The following is an 18,349-nucleotide window of genomic DNA, read 5'->3' as shown; positions in this document are numbered from 1 at the left end:
TCTCTCCCCCTTTCCCTTTCTCTCTCTCTCTTGCTCCCCCCTCTGTGTTATCAGGTGAGCTTCTTACCTGCGTCTAACACATCTGCTCCATTAATCCTTACTTACTTTTGGGCGCCTTATTGAAATTAATGACACAGCTCTCTGGCTAGCCGAAGCCATCAATGTGGAAGAACTCTTTAGCAATGTATTTCTCTCCTTTACTTTCTTTTATGTCTACTTTCTTTTATTGACAGCATTGAAATTCTGTCAGTTCTGTCTCCTTCCTAGCTTTTGGTTATCACCACAATTGCACTGCATTGTTTGGTGTAGGTCTTTGGAATCACGTACTTGGGCTACTAATGCTTTTCCATCCATTCAACTTTCCTTCATGGTTACTTATTCCCAAAGCCAAACAATCCATACCTTGTTGGCTTTTAGGTATTTTAAAAACTTTTACTTTTATTAGTACATATTTACAATACAGTGAGATAGCTCAGTGGACTAAGTTCTTGCTTAGGTAAGCACAGAAACTGGGATTCGATCTCCAGCACCACATGCAGTGCCGGCCCCATGCCTGAGTCCATGTGTGGGGTCATGAGTCTCTGTAAACTCAGCAATGGGGAGTCCGAAAACTCATAATGAGTTCAAGCTGCCTAGTGAGACCCTGTACCAAATACATGAAAAAAGAAGATACTTCTTCTACAGTACATAATATTACATGCCTTGTGGGGCTGTGATACATACACAGGACATACCTTAAATCCTTTTATGTCCTATTCCCCTTCCCACTCCATCTTTTGGTTCTATTCCCATTTGCAAAAGATCTATGTGCCTATTCCTGTTATCTCTCTTTATTCTGCTCTCTTATTTATTTATACTTTGGTTTCTCATATGAAGAAAACTACAATATTTAAGTTTGTGTGTTTGATTTATTTTACCTAACATTACTACCTCCATTTTTTCTACAAATAATTCAAATTTATCATTCTTTAAAGCAAAGTTGTTCTCCCTTTCATGTAAATGCCACATTTCCTTTATCATTCAGCTGTTGTTCCTGAGATTTAAGTATTACGAGCTGTGCTGCCACAAATGTGGGTACTCACATATCACTGTGATATGTTTTTAACTCTTGCAGGAAGATACCTGGAAAAAGAATAGCTGGATCAAGTAGAATCTCTAGTGTTAGCTTTCTAAGAAATCTTAATATGGATTTCCATAGTAGCTATATTAGCTTACATTTCCACAAATAATGTACTCAGGTTTCTTCCCTCCTGCAGCCACACAAACATCTGTTATTATTTGATTTCCTCATAAGAGCTATGCTTTTGGAGTTAGATCAAATCTCAGTGTTTTAATTTGTATTTCTCCACTTTGCAGATAAATAACTTAATTCTTTTGAAAAAAAGATAATTCCAGGAATTGAATGAAGAATAGCAGATTCTTGGTCACTGTTTTATGTCAATTTTTCATCTCAGACAGTTTCTGATATGCCCAGTTTAAAGGAGGGGAGGTTATTTGCGTCATGGTTTGCAGAAGATTTAGTACATAGCTGGGTGGCACCAAGATAAGAAAGGTATAGCACAAAGTACAGTGCAGAAAAATTGCTCACATCATGATGCCAGGAAGCAGAAGGTGAAGGGAGGAGCAAGAGAGGGAGCTATATGCTGTGGGTCAGAGCCCCAGTGAACCCCATCTTCTGGCCAGAACCTACTTCCTAATAGCATTCCCAACTCTAGATACATCAGTGGACTGATGCACTGATGAGGATGGTACCACAGTCCCATCACTTCCAGTAGCCCCACCTCTGAACACATATGCTATGGTTTGTGTCTAGTTGTCTTCCCAAGGCCTCATGCAGTCATGGGGCAGACTTCTAGAGTTTGCCATTAACTCATGATCCACTGGGATTATGGGTGTGAGTGCTACTGGGATTATGGATGTGAGTGCTGCACCCAGCCTCAGGTGGAAAGCTTGAATGCAGCATAAGGGAGACAGACTTGCTCTCAATCCACTGATGCTGCTGCTCCTTCCTTTTGCTCTTGCTGTTTGGCTGCCTTCTGCCATCATGGACTGCTGCCCTCTGCGTGTGCCGCTCTGCCTTGGAGCCAGCTGAGTGTGGACTGAAACCTCCACTAACTGTGAGCTAAATAAACCTTTCCTTTCTTCATTTTGAGTGTTGGGTATTTGTCCCAACAATGAGAGAAGAGTAACTGAGATAACATGAATCTTTTTGGTTTGTTTTTTGTTTATTTTTTTGTGATTCTGGAGATCGAACTCAGGACTTTGCACTTGCCAGGATGGCACTTATACCACTGAGCGGTATCCCTGGCCCACACACGAGTCTTTAGGGGACATTTCTATGTCTAACTCATAACAAAGACACAAGAGAACAACTTGCTTATGCTATTGAATCCATATTGTCCTGTAGGATAAGAGAAATAATGACATGATAATTAGGTAGGACTGTGAGAAGAGAAATTTCTAAAGCATTACTCTGACCTTTATGATTAATATTACATCAAGCTTTCACCTTATTTGCTCTTATAACATGCTGTATGAGGCTAACAGAACCATGATCACTGCACTGAGGTATGTCTAGGACTGTGTTCTAGTGCTGTGAGACACCCTTGGACAAAGGTGGACATTATTGATATGACCTAGAAGAATCAAAAGTGGAGATTTGCCCATGAAAAGAAGCAATTTATTTGATAGTTTTAGGAGTTCTAATATGCCATTTTTATTCATTAGAAACTATCCCACAAATGTTCATTAAAATACAGCTAATAACTGATTTTGCTTTACTTGAACAGTGTTGTGCTCCCAACTCTTGATGACCTTGGGTCAGACTCACATCAGCATTTCTCAAAGGTGATTTTGAAGACACTTGGAGGAAATGGATGTTACACCTCCACTTGGAAGATGGTTTACACTATATGTTCTTCTAAAATAGCCTCAAATGATGTCTGTTAATTAAAGACTCTCAGGAGTGTGTGTGGTAAGTGTGTATCTGTGTCTGGTGTGTGTGTGCGTGTGTGTGTGTGTGTGTGCGTGTGCGCATGCACATGCATGTGTTTGTGTGTGCATGATGACACATCTGTAAATAACTTACATGCCTGGATCTCTGAAGGACACTTTGCCTATGTGAGACTGGTTTATGCCCTGATTCAAGCCATGAGGTCTTCCAATTTCTCATGTGAGTGTTATGGAAGCTTCAAGTGTGAAACTGTATTTACTCTTCTTACATCTGATTTATATTGTTCTCTCTAGTGTAGGTCCAATTTATTGATTCATTTATTTAATTTTTTGTCGCAGACTCACTATCTCTACTTCAGAACTTCTACTACAACTCTGAACTCTTCTTTGCCACAGTGCCCTGACACTGTCTGGGTAAAGAGAGGACATAATCCCTGTGTATGTATTTGTGCCTTTACTTTTGTAGACATAGCTACTTTACCCTTATTTTATTTTATATTTTTTATGTATTTAGTGCAAGGTCTACAGGGTCTCACTGCACAGATTGGACCCATAGTGATTCTCCTATTTTCAGCCTCCCAAGCACTGGGATTACAGGTGCGTGCCACCATGCCCAGTCTCAATCTCCATCTCAGCATGCTCTAGGGGTGGGGTCCGTATTGTATTCCAGGGATTGAACCCCAGTCCCTATGTCTGCCTGAGCATGTAGGACATTAATTTGCAGAACTGTCTGGCTGGCTCTCCTTATTTTAAAATGTTGCTTCCATATCTATTTTGTCCCCAAGTATTTTGTGCTATGATTAAAGGGAGATTTAAACTCTTGATTTTTCTTATTTTCTCCTCATAATGTCCTGGTTGTTCTGCTGCAGCAAGGAGGTTTCCCACCAGTTGGAAGGGCTTTGTTGTCAGAGCAGCTCACCAACTTTAGCTTTTTTTGGCATTGTTTAGCTGTTCAGCTGAAGTGGTCCCTAGCCTTCGTATCTCTCAATTTTCTTTTCTTTCTTTCTTTCTTTCTTTCTTTCTTTCTTTCTTTCTTTCTTTCTTTCTTTCTTTCTTTCTTCTTTCTTTCTTTCTTTCTTTCTGTAACGACACAGCAAACTAAGAGCTCCATTTTAATTAGTGGTTGGAGCCTTAGCTTTGTGTTACTCCTTTGTGTGTATTAACGTGGAAATTTGGCTGTAGAAGTTTTGCTTAAGAAATCTGCATCCTATTTATAGATCCCTTTATTTGTCCTCTACCTCAGTGGGAGTGGGCTTGTTTTGTCTCAGAAGTGTTTGATAGCATTTTTAGACGGTTATAGATGTTGAAGTCAAGTTACGTAGGAAAATCAGATGCATACCTTCAAGATATTCTTTTTAAGTGTTTGCATACTACTGTATTGCTATTTTTATTTTTAGCATCATGGCATTAAAATTATAAGCAGTGTTACATAATAAAGAAAAAACTAAGGTAAAAAGTTAGTAGTTTTTAAAAATAAAGGACATATTCCTTTGTGAATAGCAGAAATGTCTTTACCATGTGTCTCAGTTACTCTTCTCTCGTTGCTGGGGTAAATACCCAACACTCAAAATGAAGAAAAGAAAGGTTTATTTAGCTTGCAATTAGTGGAGGTTTCAGTCATACTCAGCAGGCTTCAAGGAAGAGTGGCACAGGGCAGAGGGCAGCAGTTCGTGGTGGCAGAAAGCAGCAAAACAGCAAGAGAAAGTGGGAGGAAGAGTAGCAACAATGGCTACAGAGAATGTCTGTCACCCTTGTGTTGTTTTCAGGCTATCCGCCCAAGGCTGAGTGTAGTACTCACACTCATAATCCCAGCAGCATTTACATCCATAATCCCAGTGGATCACAAGTTAATGGCAAACTCTAGAAGTCTGCCCCATGACTGCATGAGGCTTTGGGGGGGGGACAACTAGACACAAACCATAACACCATGTCAGGCTATTAAGCATATAACTTAAATAAATTCATCAAAGGATCTCACAAGAGAGCAGGTAATGGTCAGAGAGCAGAGCCTTCTTTCCCATGCTATGTGTACTCTTAGTTCATTGTAGAGAGCCTGTGTTCCAGGCTGTTAAATGGCTAGGTTATAATTCCCTGTGTCATAGCGTGCTCACAAATATTCTTGCACATGCACCATGGCCCCCTATGAGTTGATGTTAGCACAATTGAAGCATTTCTGAGGGTATGAACCAAGCCTATGCTTTTGTGTGGGAAGCAACTTCCCATTTAATAAATAGAGAGGAAAATTAAGAGCAGATAAAACAGGAAATGAGATAAGACTCATTTAAATAACATAAAAATACAAAGTCATTCAATATTAAAGAAAGAAAGAAAGAAAGAAAGAAAGAAAGAAAGAAAGAAAGAAAGAAAGAAAGAAACCTGCCTTTCACAAGAGTCTCAGGACTGTGAACATGGAGTGGTGTGAGACAGCTGAACATTTTATGGAACTGGATGTGCTTAAGCTAGATTCTCACCAATTTGCTGCCTAGCAACCAAACTTTCATCCTTGTCACTCTGCAGGGAGCCATGGAGCAATTTAGCACAGGTTGGACCCAAACAGGCATTTTCCTACATCAGCTTCAGTAAGGTAAACATGTTTCTACAAAAACCTTGTAGAGATTGCTGAATTCATTTTAATGCTGGCTTAATCTGGTTTCAAATCTGCACAGCGTTCCCTCAGCTGTGGTCCATTAGCTACATGTACCAGCATCACCTGGCCAAGAACTACAATACACTTGTTAATACGAAGTGGAGAGGAAAATTCCTTGTGAAGTATCAGGAGTGCAAAGACCTAGATAGCAGTTGACACTGTGGTCAACAGCCCAGAGACTTGGGTGAGGTGGCAGGTGTCCAGACCCTGGAGCTGTCTGTCCCTACCTGTTCCGTTCTGGCTGAGCAAGTTTCTTAATCTGCCTATGTCATGACTTCCTTGTTATTAAAAGGTGCCTATGAACTTCATGATGCAGCATTTATATGTAATTAGAGCAAGTAAATAAATGGCTTAGAAGCACAACTGGCACAGAAAGAAATAGTCAATAAAGGTTGGCTGCTGTTGACAATTGGGGTCAAGGCATTTGGCTAGTGTAATTCTCTGGGGCCATGTCTCTATCTTCAACCAGCTGCCTGGTGACCCCTTTCCTTTTTGCTTTACTTTCTGTAGGCCTGACTTTGCATTCAGTTACCTCGCAGAGCTATTTGCAATTAGCTTTCATCCTCTTCTTTTCCTATAAACTCAGCTTTTCACTTTATCTGCATTCTTAAATCCAAGCACAATCTTGGGAACCTCTTCAAGGATTTATACTTACACAGAAAAATTAACAATGATTAAATAGGTTATCCTAAGATTCTTTCTCTGTCTCTGTCTCCATCTCTCGTTTTGTCTCTCTCTTTCTTTCTCCCTCTCCCTATTCTTTTCCCACTCTTTTGCTATTTCTTTCTTTTCTCTTTGAGATGAAATCTTGCCATGTAGATGAGGCTGGCTTTCAACTCACCATGTAGTCCAAGTTGGCCTCAGACTCCCAGGGATCCTTCTGCTTTAGCCTTCTTAGTGCTGGGATTATAGGGGTGTGTCCCCCACCCACCCAACTCACTCTACATTTCTTCTCCTCGCCTCACCTCATCTTGTCTCTTCTCTTTTTTCTCTTCTCTTCTCTTCTTCTTTTTTCCTCCTCTTTCCCTTCTCTTTTATAAACCTCAGATCCATATAGTTGCAAAACCATGAGAAGGTTTATTTGTACTGGGGTGAGACAAATGCTCTTTCTTGGACTTTGCTATATAAAAGCAGTAGTTTGGGAGTCACTGGAGCTGAAATAAAAATCACTCTAGTTTGTATCTCTTTGGAGCAGAGAGAGGTTGAGAGTGAACAGTGAGAAAAGGAGCCTTTGAATAGTTGAAAGGAAGTTAAGGGGGTAAGAAAAGTGAAGGCTGGAAATTTCCCTCCAAGGAAAGGTGAAGGCTGTGGTCAACCTGTTCTCAACTGAAGGTAATGTTATTAAAGAACTATAAGGCCATATTAATAAGGAAGTTAATTAATAATTTCTTTTTTTTTTTTTTGGTGGAACTGGGGATTGAATTCAGTCCCTTGCGCTTGCCAGGGAAGCACTAATTCCACTAAGCCAGCCCCTTATCCCCTCAAGTCAACAACTTCTGAAATTGCCAGTCCTACAGAAAACCTATTAGTATTATGGACTACTGGACTATATTGGAATATTTTGCTGAATTCAGGCACCTACAATATTTAAATGACAGTGGAATACCCTTCTCTGACAAAACTAAACAAAAAAAGGTGATACAAATGAAGAATTGTTTTGTATCTGTATATTCAAAATAGGATAGATATACAGCTACTTTCTTTTAAATCAATGAATAGAAAGATTTGTTCTAATAGTGTTTGTGGATAGGATATAATGTCTGTATCTTATAATATGAATAACCACTAAGAACACAACAATATGCAATGTATTAATTATTGAAACTGTCTTATTACTCGATTTTGAAACTATCTCATTGCTATTTGCTTCTCAATAAAATTATTTTGAAAAAGAGCTATGGGATCCATGAGGACATTTGAAGTTGTGTTACAAAAGCTCCAGAAATGCACTAAATTTAAGACCATGAAGGACTCCAGAATAGTATCCTGTTTTGAAGGACTCCAGAATAGTCTCCTGTTTTGAATGGATCTGATTCTCAGATAGTCTTCTCCTTGAAAAGTAGTTGAATCTAGAACCTTGGTCTCACCAGAAATGAGTAGTGGAGATTGTGAAATGCTTTTGGGATTTAGGGTTTGGGTGGATTGACCTTCTTTGAAAGGGATATTTTGCAGCAAAATGAAATAAAAGTCTAAAATTATGGAAGCACTTGTAAGTTATGTTATAGCATAGTAGTTACATTAAAATGTAAGAATGAGACACTTGAGAGGAACTTAATTGATGTCTATGACTGACAGACAAGCCCAGGCAGAAGAATCATAAAATAAAATGAACAAGGAAATTTAATATGACAGTTTCCTTACCAACCTAAAACACAGCAATGGTAAGGAAGAATCTGAAGCAGTCTTTTAGGGAACCATTTAATGACTTCAAAAATTATGCTGAATTTTAAATTTTGAAGATAAGTTTGGGTGATAGACTTGATTGCTTCTAATTCTGGTAGCATTTAAAAGGATATTCTAAATAATGTTCCAAAATATTTTTTCATTATAACATTTGTTTGCAATTCTGTAACATTACAGAATTATCAATTGAAAATATATCTTTTTCCTCTCTCCCACAGTTCCAAACTTGTGAGTAGCTAGTATCAAGAGTGTGTACATCTTTCCTAGGCTTATACAAACATATTTATGCATAAATTCATGGGTTATATATTTTTATTTATTTATCTTTAATGGATTTAGTGCAGGATCTCATTATGCAGCTCAGATCCTCCTGTTTTCAGCCTCCCCAGCACTGGGATTATGGAGTGGGCCAACACACCCAGTCTCTGCGCATGGCTCAACACGCCTGGAGGCAGGGCTGGCATGGCATGTGGTGCCAGGGATCGAATCCTGGTCTCTCTTCTTGCCTAAGCAGGCACTTAATCCACTGAGCTGTCTCACTGGCCCAGATTTTATATGATATGTCATACTGTATAATTGGCTTTTTCTCTTACTAGTGTACCATTGACGACTAAGTTAAGGTATTTAAATATGTAGGTGCTTGCTGTTGACTGTCTATAATCATACAATACAGATGTGCCCTAAATTTTTCAACCTCATCCCTATTAATTGGCATTGGAAATCAAAGTAATAACACATACACCTGTTATTACATCTTAGCGCTCTAGTATTTCTTTTCTATGTTTATATATATGCATATGTACTGCTTAAAAGACATATATGAATTAGATCTCAGAAGTGCATAGTGCATAAATATAACTTAAACACGGTGTGATAGCATTTTTCTTACTTTAGTCTCACTATCAATAAATAATATTCATTTAAAATATTTTCCCCTGAATATATCATATGTACTTTTCACTTCTAGTTGTATTTCTTGTACTATTAACGTATGTCTCCTAGTGGATTAAATCCTAATTTTGAATTATCTAATATTAACTTTTTAAATATTTTTGTGGATTTCTTTCTCCATGTTAATTTGCAGAATTGTGGATATTAAGACTATACATATTTGCATGTGGTGCCAGGGATCGAACCCCAGTCTCTGTGTTTGTCTAGGCAGATGCTTTGTCCACTGACCTGTCTCACTGGCCCGGATTTTATATCTTTAAATGATATCATATGTCACACTGTATTTGTGTGTCAGGAAAGAGAGACAATGAATTACAAATAATTTCTTTAATTAAATATTTCATTTGACTCAGCCCTTGACTCTAATATCACTTATCATATAAATTTTTAAAATTTTTATGTGCTTCAATCTAGCCATTTTCCCCTAACTTTCCACTTAAAATTTTTTCGGAAATTTTTGTCCTAAAACTTGGATTTCATATTCAAGTGGAATTTATTTTTTAGTGTAATATGAAATACAGCCCTAACTTAATTTTCTTCCAAATGAATTTCCAAATGACATTTGTCAGAATCTCTGACCTTCCCAAAAGACTTTGATGTGGCCTCCTTAAAGAGCTACTTGTACCTGAATTTGTCCTAGATAGTTTTGTTTCACTTGCTTGGTTAGTCTATGCTGTGGGAAAAGATGTATAAGGTCCCAATTTATTTTGTTTAAAGTAGTATTTCTCCAAAACAAAAGAATAGAAAAGAATACTAGAACTAAATTTCACTCATGGGTAGAATGCTTAATTTGTCTTGTCCCCCTTTTTTTTCCAATTGTTTGTCCTTTTTCTGTTCTTAGTTTCTTCTATTTTTTTCTTTCTTTTCCCAATTTTGCATGCACATGTCTTATAGGAGCAACTTGTTGAAGGACAACACTACACATTACAACGAATATTGTGATTTTTGAATTATTTTGTGAAGTGACATTCTATATCACTTGTAATTTTCTGTATTAATACTATTTTGTACTCTTTTTAAAAACACACACACACACACACACACACACACACTAGAAATAGTAATTTAAATGCTATAGCATATTAGGATAATAGTACAACTTTAAAAGGAAAGTTTATCCCAGACACACACACACACACACACACACACACACACACACACACACAAAGCAGAGATTACCTATCAATTCTATTGCAATGCTTTTTTTGGGGGGGTGGGGATGAGGAGGTGGGGATTGAACTCAGGCCCTTGGGCTTGCCAGGGAAGCGCTCATCGTACTGAGCCATCTTCTTGGCCCCTCTATTGCAGTAATTATGCAAAGCAGGAAAGGTATTTTAGCAGGAGACTGAATATGCATGAGCTAATGGAGCAGCCTCTCCTTATAAGCATTTCAGAGACTAAGAAAGACATTGCTGAAAACATGACTAAGAGGTATCAGAAACCAATATAATATGCCTTATTTCATAAAATATTGAAGATAATAAATGTCTCCCCCTAAAATCAATAATAAGACAGGAAGTCCAACATTAGCTTATTTTCAGTATTGTTTTGGCAATATTTCCAATAGATTAAAAGAAAATGCAAAATAGTACACTTACTAGAAAAGATTTTTTTGTTTGCAATTGATATTATTACACATCTAATAATCAAATACCTCAGGACAAGAATTTAGTAAGATGGTTGTTAATACTAGAAAAAATGTAGATCTTGTAAGAAATATCAGCTATTAACAGTACAAAAAAGAAGTGTTATAATCCAATGTAAATTTTTGGAAATAAAGATGAAATACTAGAATCGAGCCAAGATAAACTTGTGAATTTATGACAAAGATTTGGACTGAATGGTATGAAATATGTGGGTTAGCCTTCCTGGCATTGATAGGTATGCTAAAAATGCAAAGTATTAATATAAATACACATCAGAGCTGTGAAAGGGCATTCCTACTGTGTGCAGCTTCAGTTCAACCCTGACTGGGGCACGCTGCTTCCTCTGAATTAGAGACTGCATTCAGACCTTCCTGCTTTCAGTTTGACCTACGCTAGGCTAAATTTTCTTATTGATTTTCTGTTATGGAAGCGTAGACTTCATTTCTTCATTCTGAAAAGTATCTGCCCTGGGCAAACCCATTCGCTGTCTAAACAGCCTGCAGTGAGGGTAGAAGATGAAACCTATTCATCATCTCATAGCCTTCTCATACTCCACCTGAAGGCGAACATTTGTTTGCTAGCATTTGAATTTTATCAGGTCCTTAAAGCTGAACACAGGGATTTGCCATTAACTATTTCCATAATTAGTACTTAAGAGAAACGTTCCTTAAAATAGAAATTTCATTATCTAAAATTCTCATGTGATGATATTTCTTGCAACACAGCCCAAATAAGCAAAATAAAATTATCTATATTAAAATATTTCTCGAAGTGGCAATTTCAAGAAAAGCTTTAAACAAAATGTAAAAGTTGAACACTTCACCTTATAAGGAAAAATAATTCAGAGGAACCTCCCACTGGTGGTGAAGACTGAAGGACCTCAACTACTCAGAGCATGGGGACTTCTCAGAAGATGACGCTAAGTGTCAATTGCATTTAAAACTCCCTCAGGGAAGCCATCATTTTACAAAGCAACAGACTGAAGCATCATACTTACCTCTTTCACCAGCAAATTTTCTGCTTTGTGTTCTGCATCTTCAGGCACGGTTGAGTATAATGTTCGGATATCCCAAGACACTGTGGCTGCCTGAGAAGAACAAGGAAAAGAAATCAAGCCCTCAAGTTAGTTTTGCTCTTAGCACTGAACAATAACACGAAGAGACCTTGTACTTCTCACCAGTTTAATTTCTATGAAGGAAGATCCTACCCTAACATTTTTTTTTTGGTCCTTCCATTAGCACCATTACACTTTCTGTTTTATCAGTAGAACTTATAATTTTGAGTTCATTTTCTTCTCCTGAGAAAGTAAAAATTTGGGCATCTATATTTTTAGACATTTTGTTTCTTCTGCTGGAATCCTTTAAAATTGTTGATCATGTTAAAGTACATTTGAAATGATGGCAAAACCTACAACATCAATATTATTTCAATTCTGTTGCAAATAATCTCTTTATTATCCACAAGATAAACAGCCCTTTTCAGGAGCTGATTGTGTGTGTGTGTGTGTGTGTGTGTGTGTGTGTGTGTACAGTAACATGCTAGATGAAAGAATATTCAGTAAGTTTAGTGTTTAAAGAAAACAGATGATGTTTTTAGTGCCCTTATTTTTGTAGAAATCAGTAAAATGTTTTCAACTTCCATGCTAAACAAGTAGAGTGTTATAAAATGGATGTACATAAAGGCTGCATAAAGTGCTTCTTTAGGCAACTGGGATGGATGCTTCCTTTGAATATCTTTGACTCTGTCAGGCTGCTGAGGATTAGGATTGCCCTAAAGCAGGGGTTTGTATCAACAGCCGTTTGCTCCTGTTGACCTGCACACCTCGGTGCCCAGAGGTGGAGGCCAAGAGGGAGAATCAGCGATGTCCACAGTACCAGTCACTGAGATCTTTCATATTGCAAAGTCTTTGAATCACAAATGATTATCCATCAGGGTAACCAAGGATCATTCAAACTGACCAGATGAAGTACATTTTTTCTGGAGTTTTAATTATTTTCTAGAATAATTTTGAGACTCTCAAACCTCCCTTAGTTTTGGAGAAGATGGGGAGGGGCTGGGTAAGGGAGTCTGATCTACTGAGTACATGGCCAGCACAGTCAGCTTAGCCAGCACTGTCAGCCTCATTCTCATCATTTCTTTGTTTCCAGTCCTCAACACGTGTTTTCTCCAAATCCCTTTTCTTCACTCCCGACATAAGCTCCATGAGGGGAAGAATATTGTCTGTTTTGTTTGCTGTTACAATCTTAGGGCCTATCTGGGTGCCTAAGTCATTTTTTTGGTGAACATATTAAATATGTGCAAGTATTTATGTGGATGTATGTGTGAATTGTATATGACTGTGTGGTGTGAAAATGTGTGCCCATGAGGACATGTGTGGTTGAATGCAGTCTGCATGATCATTGTAGAGGGGTATGTGACTATACACGAGGGTATGTAGTATCCGAGTATTCAGTATGTGTGGTGTAAGTGCGGTATGGTGCATGCCTGTGGTATGTGAACGTGCAGTGTGTCCATATGTTCATGTCTGCCTGTGTGTGAAGTCATGTGATCCATAAATGTGTCTGTGCAAGCACATACATGTTGGAAAGCATGATTTTGTGAAAGAGGAAGAATGTCATGTGAATTTCACAAGACCAGACAATGAAAAAATAATGGGAAGACTATGGTCCAGATAAATCATGTAGTAAGAATAAACACTTATCTTGTTTTTGTGATAGGTATTTTTTTAATTTTTACTTTTTAAAGTGAATAAAACATAGTTTAAAAATCATTAAAAACAATCCAGAATCTCACTAAATAAAATGATACAAATTGAAAAATGATTGATACATTGCAAACTGTCGTCTTCAATTTTTTTTTTCATCTTCAAATTAGTTGTTCAGATTACCAGATATAAACTTAGCATAGACAGCTGTAGACAGAGCTCCTGGACCACTGTGTTTGCACTAGGATTTGAGTGCTGTTCAGGACTTGGGAAGGCTGTGGCCACCAATGCAAGCCAAATATGGACCAAGAAAGAAGTCTAGATATATAGATGGATTAGGGAGTGGTTATTTTCCATATAAAGTATGATGGAACCAATTTAGATCTTATTTAGATTTTATATTTGTAATTCGTTTTAATTTCCTTTCTCAAGTTCCTTCTTTTATGGTATTCACAGTGTTTGAAGGAAAACAGTACTTTAGCTCTACTGAAAGTTTGAGCTCAAAGATAAGAGCCCTACCTAAATTGAACTTTAGGGATTAAGGCTGGATTTCAGTTACCTGGGGATGACTTTGTTTCCTGTTGAGATAAAAAATTTAAGACATTCTGTGTTACTTGTATGGTTTCTAGGGAATATTATATAGTATAATCAACTGGAAACAGGGTTATAAAAATATAATTCAAAAATTTGCTGTATTATAATCTTTATAATAAATTTCTTGTACATAGAATATTCAAGATTTTCCTCTTTTTCTTTGCCTACCTAAAGCATCTCACTACTTTCTTCTCTTGCAAAAAAATAGCTGCTCTAAAACTCCAAATCTGATGGAGAATACAAGAACACGAATCTTGGTCAAGCTTATGGGTATACTACAACCTATTGTCCCACTAAGATAATAAAACAGAGTGGCTAACAGGTGTAGATTAAAAAAAAAATAAGTTTCATGCTTACTTAGGCAGAACTAAATAGTAAGTTACATGCTAAATAGTAAGTTTCCTAGTGTGGACTTACGCTTTTAGGAAAAATGGCCAAACAACGACCCGACGAGTCATGTCATGAAACAACAACAGGCCTAAAAAGTAAGTCAACGCTCATATGCAATCTACGGTCAGGAAATTCACTCAGTTGGGGCTTCAGAAGCTGCCCCATCACCTACACAATGCTGTAAGTGATTTCATCACTCATGAAGGTACAATGTTGACTTTACTAAAAAAAGGTAACTATACTGTAGTACAGCTGTGTTCTCATGAAATAGACTATCATAGAGTCTAGCTATATTCTCATAAAATCATGTGATAAATCTGGAACATTATTTTACAGTATGTGCAGAGTGACTGTACAACTAATGCCTTGGGCAAAGTACATAATGAATAGAAAAGAACGTGTACGTGACATGCGCCTATCATGTGCTACTGGTCTCAGCTAAATACAAGCTAGGAATGCTGGAGTATTGGCCTACAAAGGCAAAAGTCTTCCATAAAGTTTCAATTTTAAAAATAGTGGCCCTCTTCTACTCATTTCGGAGTTCCTTCATGTCTCTCTCTTGAAGTGAAAATCAATCAATTAAATGCGATGCATAAAACTCATATTTTTAAGGGTATTAACATGGTTACCAAGAATTTCTTTTCTGAGAAATAGATGCTCTCAGACCACAACAAACTGTTTCTTAGGCTACAGCAGACTTCCTGTTCTCTTTTATAGAATCTCTGTTGACAATTAACACGGCTCAACAGCCTGAAACAGATCTGAGACTGTTCTGGCACTCAGCCGAGCTCCTCTTTCGAAGGCAAAAGCTGTACAAAGAACTTATTGTCCAGAGGTCAGGACATTGGAAATAAAAACTGTCATAGCATGGTGCATGCAGCCTGAGTTTACAATTTTAGCTCCATGATACTCAGACATCTTCAACTGCAGCGCCATTGCTTTCTGCTTCCTTCTGCCCTGTAGCGAGCACTCTTTGTGGTTTGGTTGTGGTCACAGTTCTACTGGCTAAAGCAAATACAGAAGACTTCAATTGAAGCACACGGGCCATTTCTCCACTGGCCAAAGGCTACTCCCGAAGATAAAAGCAAGGCTGCTTTTCCTTTCCTTGGGCGGAGACTGCTCTGAGAGTTCTGTGGGCTGCAGCAGTCTGAAGAGGGGCCAGAAATGAACATCGAGGGCAGTCGGTCAGGCTCCCAGTGAGAAGTCAACATTCTAAGAGTGGAAACTGGAGTCTCACCTCAGGAACAGCTCCGGCCCCTGCACCTACCTAAAAAGCAACCTTCACCGAAATTTGCCAAATTAAGGGATCGACTTTGCCTTTTATTCTACTAGAGAAGTCATTTGTGTTATGTTAGTTGTTTGGAAACCATTTTATGTATATTCAGAAAAGCACTGCTAGGGTTATATTATTTATTTATTTATTTTTTCATATACCAGAGTTTCTCTTCAGTGCTTTCCTTGTGCCTTACAGGGAAGGCTCTTGCCATTTTGCTAAAAACTGGGCAAGTGAGACAGGAAAAGGAATAATGTGGGTCTGTCCTGCTTCAAGGTTGTATATGGTGAGATTTTTGGACTTATGTGCAAACATGAGAAGTATATAATTCTTTATGCCTATTTTTTAAAAATATTCTGTAGGGACTTAAAGTTCAACATATCAATATTCAATGAAAAATACCTGTTCCATATTATGCCTAAGATGTTTGATATGCAGACAGATAGTGAGGTTAAGCTTAACAGCCTAAGTTGTACGGTAATAACAATAAGTTTCTCTTCTGGATGGTTAACAACCTAAGTTTGCAGACCAAAATTAGAGAAAAAGGAGGGCTGCAAGGAAAGCCAACATTTTGGCCCTAGCCTTCCAAGGTCAATTAAGACTCAGGACATATGAGAACCTGTACTGTAATATCATGTAACTCAGTAGTGTCCCAAATTTTCTGATCAAGGAGATTATGGGGCCAAAGAGGAAAGTGATCGATGATGTAGAGTGTGCCTAAGGAGAGTCACTTGGAGAGAAAACATTCTCTTAGGTTATCACAGAGAGCACATTGGCCAAGCAATGGCTGTGACTCATCCACATGGCTGACACTGACAAAGGTTCTATAATCTGAGGTACAGGATCTCAGGATAAATCCTAAGGGGATTTCACTGACCTTATCAGACCCAAAAGCTACAACTCTTGTTGCATAGGTCCTGCTTTACCTTGGTCTTAACCATCCAGCAGAAAAGTATAAAAACAAAGTATAAGAAGTAAAGCCATGCTGTTATGTTGAGCTATAGGGGACTCAGGTCAACAATTTCTGATATTGCCAGGGAAGCGGAAGACAAAATACTATTATGGGCTACTGGACTCTTTTAGAATATTTTACTGAGTTTACTCACCTATAATATTCAAATAACAGAACTTAACAAACAAGGGGATACAGATGAATGTCCATTTTGCATCTGTGTATTCAAAGTAGTTAGGATAGATATATAGTTACATTCTCTTAATGAATAGAAGGATTTGTTCTAATGGTGTTTGTAAATAGGATCTCATGTCTGCATCTTGTACAGCAATTAGCCACTAGGAAGAATGTATGCAATGTGTGAATTATTGAAACTGTCCTACCAATTTGACTTGAAACTGTCTCATTGCTATTTGTTTATCAATAAAATTATGGGAAAAAAAAGAACTGGGCAAGTGCCTGAGCAAAAGGAGTGATTATGCACAGCTGCCATGATCCAGCCAAATCAGGCATGGGGACACCGCCATCACAGTGTTTAGGTGCACAAGGAAGGAGGAAGTCCAAGGTGCTTTACTCTCGGGATGGAAAACTACCGAGCAAGCCATTTCACTTTTTTTGTGACTCATTTTATCAGCTCCAAAATGTTTTTCACTTCCTCTAAGGAAGTGAGGACAAAACATCCCTTTTTTTTAAAAAAAAATTATTTTAATTGTACAAACTTATATAGTATAGCGTGATGAAATGAAACATGTACATAGTGTATAGAGACCAACTTAGGGCAGTGGACATTCCTGTGTCCTTAAATATCAACAGTTCAATTAACATGTAATCCATGTGCATTTTATGTATGGAAATACATGAGCTTTGTGAGGAACGAAGTGCCTCAGTAGTATGAAATACACATTATACCAGGAAGTCCCCACAGTGAGGACTCTGGGTCTGTCCTCTGAACTTGACCATTTAGCAAGGATGGAGGGAGAAGCCCCATTGGTACAGACCCAGCCCCAGGGAGAGGAGTGGGCCTGAGACACCAGCCACACCCCACATTCTTTGCTCCACCCTGGGCACAATCCTGGAGAGCCTTTTACTCAGGCTCTTACACAACTCACAAAATAGTTTTCCCTCTTTTCTTTCCAAATCTCAGATTTCAGGTAGGTGTCAGGTCCTTTTGAAAGTCTCTGGTTTGTTCGACATACATTTTTTTCCCTGAACTCTATTATTCACTGTGTCTATCATACATGAAATCTAGTTGTACACCCCAAAGCTATGCTGCTGATTAATTTAGCCAATCATTTTACATGAAGTTTTTTTATTGTATGTAAGAAAACCACATGCTCTCTGCTTTGGGAATATAATATAACAATTAATGAAATAAGTTTTGCTACGTTCATTTGCCATGCTCATTTTCATGAATAAACTTTTTAAAGACAGGCTGGGATGTAGCTCAGCAGTCTAAGCATATGTCTGGCAAGTGCAAAGACCCAAGTTCGATCCCTGGCACCAGAGGCCATGCTGGTCCCAGAACCAGGCACAGTGGCTCACACCTGTAATCACAGCCCCTGTAATCACACACCTGTAATCCTAAGGCTGAGACAGAAGGATCAATAAAAGTCTGAGCTGTGCAGAGAGAGCCCGTATCCAATAAATAAATAACCAAAAAAAAAAAAAAAAGACTTGAGGTCAAAAAGTCTGGATATAGATTGGCGGCCTTGGTCACTAAGCCTGCCTCTCTGCCTCTTTATATTAGCTTCCTGTATACTTCCTTTGTGTTCTATGAAAATGCCTGTTTAAAGTTAGATATTGATTAATGTTGGAAGAATGATAAAGGCCTTGACTG

The 18,349-nt window shown here is 38.0% G+C and overlaps 1 protein-coding gene across 7 annotated transcripts in view; it reads right to left on the bottom strand.

Moving 5' to 3' along the window:
* Positions 1–18,349, bottom strand: part of Dock10 (dedicator of cytokinesis 10) — a 206,105-nt gene that overhangs the window by 128,857 nt on the left and 58,899 nt on the right. For all 7 annotated transcript variants that reach the window (XM_023723036.1, XM_023723034.1, XM_023723037.1 and 4 more), the window contains exon 3: positions 11,597–11,686. In XM_023723036.1, coding sequence (XP_023578804.1) covers positions 11,597–11,686 — 90 coding nt within the window. The remainder of the gene's footprint in view (positions 1–11,596; positions 11,687–18,349) is intronic.

The sequence above is a fragment of the Octodon degus genome, unplaced genomic scaffold (assembly GCF_000260255.1).
Source record: "Octodon degus isolate 3935 unplaced genomic scaffold, OctDeg1.0 scaffold00096, whole genome shotgun sequence".
Classification (NCBI taxonomy): Eukaryota; Metazoa; Chordata; class Mammalia; order Rodentia; family Octodontidae; genus Octodon; species Octodon degus.
This window is presented reverse-complemented; position numbering and strand designations above follow the sequence as displayed.